This window comes from Salvia splendens, chromosome 18 (assembly GCF_004379255.2).
Source record: "Salvia splendens isolate huo1 chromosome 18, SspV2, whole genome shotgun sequence".
Lineage (NCBI taxonomy): Eukaryota > Viridiplantae > Streptophyta > Magnoliopsida > Lamiales > Lamiaceae > Salvia > Salvia splendens.
The window spans coordinates 20,740,147-20,749,808 of NC_056049.1; the positions used below are offsets into that span (position 1 = coordinate 20,740,147).

The 9,662-nt window shown below is 45.1% G+C and overlaps 2 protein-coding genes across 2 annotated transcripts; both read left to right on the forward strand.

Annotated features, from left to right (window-relative positions):
- The first annotated feature begins 6,232 nt into the window (after positions 1-6,232).
- On the forward strand, positions 6,233-7,052 carry LOC121776892 (TLC domain-containing protein At5g14285-like). Its single transcript, XM_042174042.1, has 2 exons — positions 6,233-6,338; positions 6,562-7,052. The coding sequence occupies exons 1-2, from the start codon at positions 6,233-6,235 to the stop codon at positions 7,050-7,052; spliced, it is 597 nt and encodes a 198-aa protein (XP_042029976.1).
- A 1,288-nt stretch (positions 7,053-8,340) lies between these two features.
- On the forward strand, positions 8,341-9,311 carry LOC121777944 (zinc finger A20 and AN1 domain-containing stress-associated protein 5-like). Its single transcript, XM_042175281.1, has one exon. It carries the CDS (start codon positions 8,469-8,471, stop codon positions 9,000-9,002), a length of 534 nt encoding a protein of 177 aa, XP_042031215.1. The 5' UTR covers positions 8,341-8,468; the 3' UTR covers positions 9,003-9,311.
- The last annotated feature ends 351 nt before the right edge of the window (positions 9,312-9,662 follow it).

Genomic DNA, 9,662 nt, shown 5'->3' on the forward strand with positions numbered 1-9,662 from the left:
TGTCCAAAGGAGGCAAGGAATTGTTGAAGGCAACAAGAATCAACACCCTCTATTATTTGCTTGGTGAGACTGAAGTCAGTTCACAGGTAAATGCTGCTACTAGCTGTGACTTGGATTTATGGCATAGGAGGCTCGGGCATGTCTCAGAGAAGGGCCTGAAAGAGCTCATCAAAAGGGGATTGATAAGATCTGGAACTCAGCAGAATCTGACAAGCTGTGAGGATTGTGCATTAGGAAAGAGCAAGAAGCTTCCATATCAGAAAGGTATTCATACTTCTTCCTCTCCACTTGATTATGCACATTCAGATTTGTGGGGGCCTTCACCTACTGTTTCTGAGGGAGGAGGGAGGTATTTTATGTCAATTATAGATGACTATTCAAGAAGAGTTTGGATATACATCTTGAAAGAAAAATCTCAAGCTTTTCTAAAATTCAAAGTTTGGTGCTCTGAAGTTGAATTGGAAAAGGGCAGATCCCTCAAGTGTTTGAGAACTGATAATGGATTAGAGTTTCTTTCGAATGAGTTTCAGAGTTATTGTGCTCAAAAGGGCATTAGAAGACACAGAACAGTGCCTAACAATCCCCAACAAAATGGCACTGCTGAGAGGATGAATAGAACATTATTGGAGAGAGTTAGGTGCATGATTCTTGGCTCGGGTGTTCCTAAGAGATTCTGGGGAGAGGCAGTGACAACAGCAGCAGTCTTGATCAACAAATGCCCCAGCTCAGCTATTGATTTTGATACCCCGGATTACAGATGGTATGGCAGGGACAGCAGCTACTGCCAGCTTAGGAGTTTTGGGTGTGCTGCATATGCACACATAAAGCAAAGCAAGCTTGAAGCTAGGGCCTTAAGGTGCATTATGTTGGGGTATCAGCCTGGTGTGAAGGGCTATAGGCTATGGTCCATTGAGCCCGGGAATCACAAATTGGTGATAAGTAGAGATGTCAAGTTTGATGAAGGCAAGATGCCATTCTCTGAGATTAAGCAACCTGCAGCAGGTATCTCTGATTATGGTGGTACTTCGACTGAGGTGGAGCTGGGCAGAATGCATGGTAATGATGATGATCAGTCACAAGAAGGAGCAGAGGAGCCAGCTCCAGTAGCTGCTGAGGGTCCTATTCCAGAAAATAATGAAGAGCCAGCTCCAGTAGCTCAAAATCTTGATAACTATTTGCTTGCAAGAGATAGGCCAAGGAGAGTACAGAAGCTACCTACAAGATACAGCCAAGCTGATATGATATACTATGCTTTGTGTGTTGCTGAAGAGATAGAGTATTCAGAGCCACTGACCTATGCAGAAGCCATCAAGAGCAAGGAGAAAGAAGCATGGAAGAAGGCCATGATTGATGAAATAAAATCCTTGTTGAAGAATGGAACATGGATCCTTGTAAAGAGATCTGATCTGCAAAAGCCCATTGGATGTAAATGGATTTTCAAAAGAAAGGTGGAGGTCACTGGAATTGAGAAGCTTAGATACAAAGCAAGGCTCGTAGCTAAAGGGTACTCACAAAAGGAAGGCATAGACTTCAATGAAGTCTTCTCTCCGGTGGTAAAGCATGCTTCTATCAGAATCTTGATGGCTCTCACAGCACAACTCGACTGGGAATTACACCAAATGGATGTAAAAACAGCTTTCTTACATGGGAGCCTTGAGGAGAAGATTTACATGCTTCAACCAGAGGGTTTCATAGCTCCGGGTGATGAGGATAAGGTGTGTCTCCTCAAAAGGAGTCTATATGGTCTGAAGCAGTCAAGTCGACAGTGGTATCTCAAATTTGATGAAGAGATGCACAAGCTGGGATTTATAAAGTCCAAGTTTGATGGATGTGTGTACATCAGATACAGGAATCAGGGAGCTGTGGCATGGTTATTGCTGTATGTAGATGACATGCTCATAGCTAGCCCTGATATCAAGGAAGTAGACTGCATAAAGAGGCAACTCAGCTCAGTGTTTGAGATGAAGGATCTTGGTTGTGCCCAAAGAATCCTTGGCATTGACATTGTCAGGGATAGGAAGTCTAAGAGGCTGTGGCTGATGCAAGGAGATTATCTTGGGAGGATGTTGAAGAAGTATCAGATGCATGAGTCGAAAGGTGTCTCAACTCCTCTGAGCCAGCAGTTCAAGCTCTCTGGAAACCAAGCACCTAAGGATGATCAAGAGAAGAAGCAAATGGACATGATCCCATACTCAAACATTGTGGGCAGCCTCATGTACACTATGGTGTGTACTAGGCCGGACATAGCTCAAGCAATGAGTGTAGTTAGCAGGTATATGAGCAATCCGGGCAGAAGCCACTGGCAGGCTGTGAAATGGCTGATGAGATATGCTAAACAATCTCAGGGCATTGGCATTGTGTATGGAGGAGTGGATGATGTGGGATCCGAGCCCTTGGTGGGATTTTGTGACTCAGATTATGCTGCTAATCTGGATAATAGAAAATCACAATCCGGTTATATCTTCACTCTATTTGGTTCAGCCATCTCTTGGAAGTCTGGATTGCAGTCAGTGGTGGCCCTCTCCACCACAGAGGCCGAGTACATTTCACTCACAGAAGCAGTTAAGGAGTGTAAATGGCTAAAGGGGATCCTTGAGGATTTCGGTGTGAAGCAGAAGGCTGTGGAGATCAACTGTGACAGCAGTGGTGCTTTGTGCCTTGCAAAGCATCAAGTATTCCATGAAAGAAGCAAGCACATTGACGTGCGTATGCATTTTGTCAGAGACGAAGTTGACAAGGGAGAAGTTAAAGTGGTGAAGATCAGCACAGACCACAACCCAGCCGACATGCTCACAAAACCATTACCAACTGCCAAGTTCAACTATTGTCAGGAGTTGGTAAATATGGTTGAGAAATGAATGCAAGGAAAGGTTGACAGCAAAGTGTTTCTATGCTTCACATTCAAGGTGGAGATTTGTAGTGTGTGAATGTGATGGCATAAGAGAATAAGAGAAGAGGTGGAGTTGTGACTGCATGCGAAGTGAAGTTCAACTCAAAAATGTGGATAGTCAGCTCGGAAGGAGTCCGGCAGCTCGGAAGGAGTCCGGCAGCTCGGAAGGAGTCCGGCAGCTCGGAAGGAGTCCGGCAGCTCGGAAGGAGTCCGGTTATCCACGTCAGCTCGGAAGGAGTCCGTTTGAAGTAAGGATCAGGAGTAACAGCACGAGTTTGTTACTAGAGAATCCAACCTCTCTATGATTCTGTTGTAACCATTCACATATAAAAGCAGTCGACGCACACACACATACAAGTTAGTTAGCTCAATCATTTTTTCTCATTCTTGTTGTATTCATCAAGAGCTTCTTGCGGTTTTGCTCATTGAATAATCAAGAGATAGCAGATAGATTGAGAGATTGTAATCTTGAGAGTGGAGTGAATAAAGATCCATTTTGTTGTCCGTGGACGTAGATCATCTTTGATCGAACCACGTAAATCCTTGGTGTGTTTTAGTCCATCGCGTTATTGTTGTGTTTGTCGAGCTTCAAACCGTAACAAAATATGAAACATTTGGTTTTAGATACAAAATTTTATGTAGTGTTGTTTTCTGAGTTAATGAAGAGAGATATTAAAGTAGGATAGAAGAAAAAGTATAGAGAGTGTTGTTTCTATTTTTAGAAACATTTCATTTTTAATAGGACTACCTAAAAAGAAAAATGTTTCATTTCTAATGGGACAGAGGGAGTGCTAGTGAATATGCTACTCCCCCCGTATTCAAAAAATAGAAACATTTGAAACGGCACGAGTTTTAATGCATAATTGGTAAAGTAAGTGAGACGAATTTATAAAGTAATAGAGAGGAAAAGAAAAATGAGTAAAGTAAGAGAGATGAAGAGAAAAAATAATAAAAATAGAGTTAGTGGATTGTGAGATCCATATCTTAAAATAGAAATATTCTAAATTTTCTATTTTTAAGGAATAACCCAAAATAAAAAATAGTTAATATTTAAAAAAACAGAGGTAGTATAACCTTTCTATCTCTCTTATTAACTCTTCTTTTCGTTGTTTATGACTAAGAAGTGACTTGGATTTTGGAACGTGATTGTAAAAGCTTTTCATAGTTTAAAATGTTTGACTTGGATTTACATGGTAACAATTGCTCAAAGGGTTAAGCAAAAGCCATGTTTCTAAATTGAATTAGGTTGAGTCTATCATGATTTGTTAATCTTTGTTGACTTCACACGCCCCCCTCCCACTTAAAAACCATGTAAGAGTGTCCATAATGGTGGCCCTCAAGGACCATCAAAGTTGGCCCGGCCACTAAATGTGGCTCTCCTGGGCTCTTCACAATGGTAAATAACAAAGGCCACGAAATGTGGTCCGCTCCAAAATAAAAATTAATTTGTTAGCTTGTTTAATGATATTTTTTAATTTAACTACAATAAATTTTATTAGACTATAATTTATGATATTTATACAACGAAATTTTTCTAGTTTAAAAACAACAACCCGAAAACCCATATCACTCTGCGGCGCTCCCTCTACGGTTCCAGGCCTCTTCAACCAAATCAGCCTGCAGTGTTGTATGCGATATTTGGCTCCGCATATCGGTGTACCGCTGGATCAAGTATTCATTAGTACGTGGTACACCCATCTGCAGGGGCTCCATGACAATACCCGAGCTCGAACTAGCACCATCTTCCAGTGCCCATCGCTCTGCAGCAAATCCTTCGTCAGCTATTATCATATTGTGCAATATGATACATGCAGTCATGATGTCTGAGACATCATTTTCGTGCCATTGTCGAACCGGGCACCATATAATGGCCCATCGCGCTTGGAGGACACCAAAAGCTCGCTCAACATCCTTCCTAGCACCCTCTTGTTTTTTCGCGAAGTAGGTTTGCTTCTGCCCAACGGGTTGCCGGATCAACTTCACAAACACGGGCCGGCGAGGGTATATCCCATCTGCAAATAGTATCCCATGTTGTACTGCGTGCCGTTGGCCATGAATCTAACTTGCGGACCCTCACCCTGGCACTCGTCATTGAACAGGTGGGACGATCGTAGAACGTTGATGTCGTTGTTCGACCCAGCGACACCAAAATACGCATGCTAGATTCGCAAGCGGTAGTCAGCAACGGCTTCCAGGATCATCGTGGGATGTCGGCCTTTGAAACCAGAAGTGAACTGTCCCTTCCAAGCCACCGAGCAGTTCCTCCACTCCTAGTGCAGGCAATCGATGCTCCCCAACATCCCTGGAAAATGATGTGCAGTCCCGTTCATATCAATCAGTCTCTGGAAATCATCGGCCGTTGGCTTCCGTAGATACTCCCCTTTGAAGATATCCTTAATGCCCCTACAAAACTGCCTCAACGTCTGTAGGGCAGTTGTTTCGCTCATCTGTAGGTATTCGTCGAACATGTCAGCGGGCACGGCATAGGCAAGCTGCCTAATTGCCACCGTACACTTCTGATATGTCGACAAGCCGAGTCGACCGGTGGCATCATATCGCAAGTTGAAGCACTTGAACAGCTGCGCCAAACACGTCGCTATATGGACGAAGAGTTGTTGCGACATTCTGAATCGCCGACGGAAAAATCTCTGGCGGATAACGGGCGTTCTCGCTGAAGTAGTCTTCCATCAACCGGCAGTCAACCCCGGCATGGTCACGGTCGATATACCACCGATGATAGAACAGCCGAGGGACTGCCACCGCCGCCGCCTCCGCCTCGTCAGCTTCACGTTGCACCGCTGCAACTAGGTTTTGGAACTCCAGATCTACCGCTTCTTGGTACCGTTTATCGTCGGAATCCATATTTCAGAAGTTGAATTGAAATAGATTGGAACGATTGGAAAGAGTGGTGTTTGAATTGGGGTAGAAAAATGGAGAAAAAATGGTGTGTATTTATACAAAAAAGCAGAAAAAAAAATATATTTTTCGGTGGCCGGGCCGCGGGTCTCGGCCCGCTGCAGTGGTGGGCCGCGGCGTACATGGCTGAGCTGCGTGAGGGCCGCGGCCGCAGCTCCCTCTCGGCTCCCAGCTGCCCGTCGTGGCTCTCTGCAGTGGGGGCCACGCACCCGAGCCACGGGCCGCGGCTCTCCCACTGTGGACACTCTAACAACTTCCCAGCATTTGGAAATTTTTTAAAATTATTTCCATAGAAATTGTATTATCTAACTAAGCGATTTCAATATAATACAATTTCTATGGAAACAACTTGATTGTAAGTGTTAATCTATGGAAATAAAAGGAAGAAAGAAATACTACAATTGGGGCCTGTTCAAGTAGGCTGATATGTCCAGAAATGGGCCTATATCATGGTCTATTTGGCTGTTCAAGATCATGGGGTATTCCAAGGGAAGCCCGTTGTTAATGTCCGGGCCCGACCTGTTCACTCCAGGTATGGGCTGAAACCAAATCAGAAGCAGGAGGTGCTAATTCATTTCATGTCTCGATTTCCGGCTCCAGATATGGGAGCATTTTACTATTATCACCCTGAATCATTCAATAGAAGCTACTGATTTTCCCCCCTTCTACAAACGTTGCCCCATTATCTACTGACTTTCTGCATCTTTTCACCATCCTTCAACTCATATTCCCAATTGGATTCCCCTAATTTTCAGTTTCCCCCAAAATCATGGACCTTCAATTTCCGCTAACATCCAATCCCCTTCCTCTCTTCTTCGCCGGCTATTTGCTCCTCTACCTCATCACCTATTCAATCCTCTTCCGCACCTGGGCCTCCAAGCTCCGCCCTGAAGCTTCAAGCTGCGCTATCTCCCTAGCTCACGGCACCCCCGCAGTATTCCTCGCCGCCTGCGCTATTCTCTCCGACCCGGCCCCGGATTTCCACTCCTCCAACACGCCGCTGCAAAGTCTCGTATTGGATTACAGCATTGCCTATTTCCTCATGGATCTCGTCCACTATCTCATCTTCTACCCCACCGACGTCCTCTTCATCGGCCACCATCTCGCCACGCTCTTCGTCTTCGTCACCTGCCGTTACCTCGTCTACCACGGGGCCGTCGCTATTCTCGTGCTCCTGGTGCTGGCGGAGGTCACCCGCTTCTGCCAGAACGTGTGGGCTTCCAAATTGACGAGGGGGGCAAAGTAGGAAGTACATATATTAGGCAATTGAAAAAAAAATGAAAACATTTTAACACCCCTCAATTCCGGATTCATTCCTAGAAGCCTGAACACAATGAACTCTTGGATTAGAACCCTGATGGAACAATACCAAATCTGGATCAAATTAAATTGTGGATACATCTCTCCAACCAACTTGAACACGCCCTTGGAGTAGAAATGAATAGCGAAATGGCGTAACAAATAAAAATATTAAATTAAATATAGAAGCATAAAGTAGAACCCACGTACAAGGCTTCGGCGCCCACACAAATTAAACTACCCATAGAAAGTCCCAGTGGGGACCACGAAGAGGTTGTGATCGCCTACGCCTGACGGCAGCATCACCAGTTGCGCCCTAGCTTCCATCGCCAGCACGTGTGAAATTTGAGAAGAGGTCAGCAGGTCTCACCCTGAACCAATGAGAAGAAGACACATCGGAACTGACCCGAAACATAGGCGACGCGCTTTCGAGTAGCGCGTCTGCACACGGAGCGAGAGTGGTGAAAGCGACATGATGAATGAAAAGGAACGAGGCGGTCAGAGTGGGCGGCTGAAAGCTGGAGCTGAGACAACGCCTTTTGCTTTGGCTTTTCCTTCTTATTTTTATATTCGTTATTTCGCTCTTATCAAATTTGTTCCCACTTTCTTAATACTGTTAATTCACTGTTTTGCCCCTATTCTTACATGATGACGAAAATCAATTTATTTTTTATTTTTTCATTACTATTCTTGGGAAAAAGCCAACACTTTTAGCTGTTTGCTTAATCTCTACTCCTTGCCCCGCCTAAATGCAATTATCACGGTGTAATTTGGTTTAAGACAATTAGGAATTCATGTGATTATCAATTTAGTAACTCTCTCATTAAAAAATGAGATTATCAAACAAAAATAAATATTTTCTGCATATAATTGATTAGGAACCAATAATCGACCTACTTTTTTGCGCTATCCAGCAGCGGAAACCGTGATTAAAGGAGTGGGACAATTATTAAATAGAAAGTGAATATTTGTGATTGAATTGGATAATCCAAAGTATTGGAACAAGTCAGATTAAATAAATAATGACAATAATAAATTAAATAAGAATTACTTTTCGCACACCAAACAATTAAAAAAATAAAATATCTCCATCTGCAGTGAATAACACGTCAACGCTAATCTAAAAAAACCCCTACCCAAAAACCCACCGCAAATCCATAAAAAGTGAGGAGGGCATTACCGTCATTTCGGCAGCCAGAAATTGCCAGATACGCGTCTCTATGCGGCCATCTCTCGCCCCCTTCAAATCCCACCTCCTCCCTTTTCAAACCCAACCCACTTCTCTCTCTCTACAATTCAACGCCAACATTTCTGCACGAAATCATTTGTTTTGTGTTTTCAGGTTTTAATTTTTGAGTCAATAATGGCGCAGAGAACGGAGAAGGAGGAGACCGAGTTCAAGGTCGTGCCTGAGACCATCTCCCTGTGCGTCAAGTGCGGCGTCGCTGGCAATTCCGCGGCTAATAATCTCTGTCAGAAGTGTTTCAACGCCGCCACCACGGCGGTTTCCACCGCCTCAACCACCGCAGCCGCCTCGTCGTCGGTCGGTGCCGTGGCGAAGCCGTTGAATCACGTTTTGTTGGAGAAATCCTTCAGATCTAGCTCGTCTAGCCTGTCTCTGCCGGAGAGGAGGCTCGCTTCGGCGGGGACGAGCCGAGATCTGAAAAAGGAGGCCTCCGTAGCTGCGGTTCCGATGAAGAGAGAGGTTAATCGGTGCTCCGGCTGCCGGAGGAAGGTAGGTCTCTCCGGATTCAGGTGCCGATGCGGAGAGCTTTTCTGCGCCGATCATCGATACTCCGATCGCCACGACTGCAGCTACGATTACAAATCTGCCGGCCGGGAAGCCATCGCGAGGGAGAATCCGGTGGTCAAAGCCGCGAAAATCGTCAAAATATGAGGTTTAAACGAAGGGAAAAAGTCAATCAATTATGCATCCTTGGCCGGCCGCGTAGTCAAATTCGCCATATCTTCAGCATATGAAGATCGATGCTCCGGCTATGTTGTAGCTCTTCCGGTGAAGGAGTCGCCGGGAGAATTAGAGCGGAACGATGGAAAATCCGACCTCTACTTTTCGTTTTTTAAATTACAAAAAAAATTTAAAACGGAAATTACTGTCAAAAATTTATGTTGAATTTGTCAGTGTGTTTGTATGGGGATGAATTATTTGTTTCCGTTATATTATATGAAGGGAAAGATTGCAATCAAATTATATTTACATAAAAAGTTGGGATAGTATATAAACATGTGAAGTTTTGGCAAGTTTGAGGATGGTTAGGGTGTCCACTTTAGGGGGCGGACAGCCCCCTCCCACTGCCGCCCCCCTTCTCGAACTGCCGCGCCGCCGCGTCAGCCGCGGCTATAGCCCCACTCCTTCTTTCTCTGCCACCCTCAGCCGCGTCCTCGCCCCGCACGCGGCGATTCCGCGTCTGCCGTCCCTCCCCTCATCCGTCGCGTCCACCCCTGCTGCGGACACCCTTCCCACTATAAGCCGCCCCGCTTCCGCCCTGCCATCGCCCCGCTCGCGGCTATAGCCGCTTCCACGTTATAGTGGACGCTC

Coding starts and splice junctions, on each gene's coding strand:
- LOC121777944 (XM_042175281.1), top strand. CDS start 8,469: ATGGCGCAGAGAACGGAGAAGGAGGAGACCGAGTTCAAGGTCGTGCCT.
- LOC121776892 (XM_042174042.1), top strand. CDS start 6,233: ATGTCCAGAAATGGGCCTATATCATGGTCTATTTGGCTGTTCAAGATC. Junction 6,339..6,561: donor GCCCGACCTGTTCACTCCAG/GTATGGGCTGAA, acceptor CCTAATTTTCAG/TTTCCCCCAAAATCATGGAC.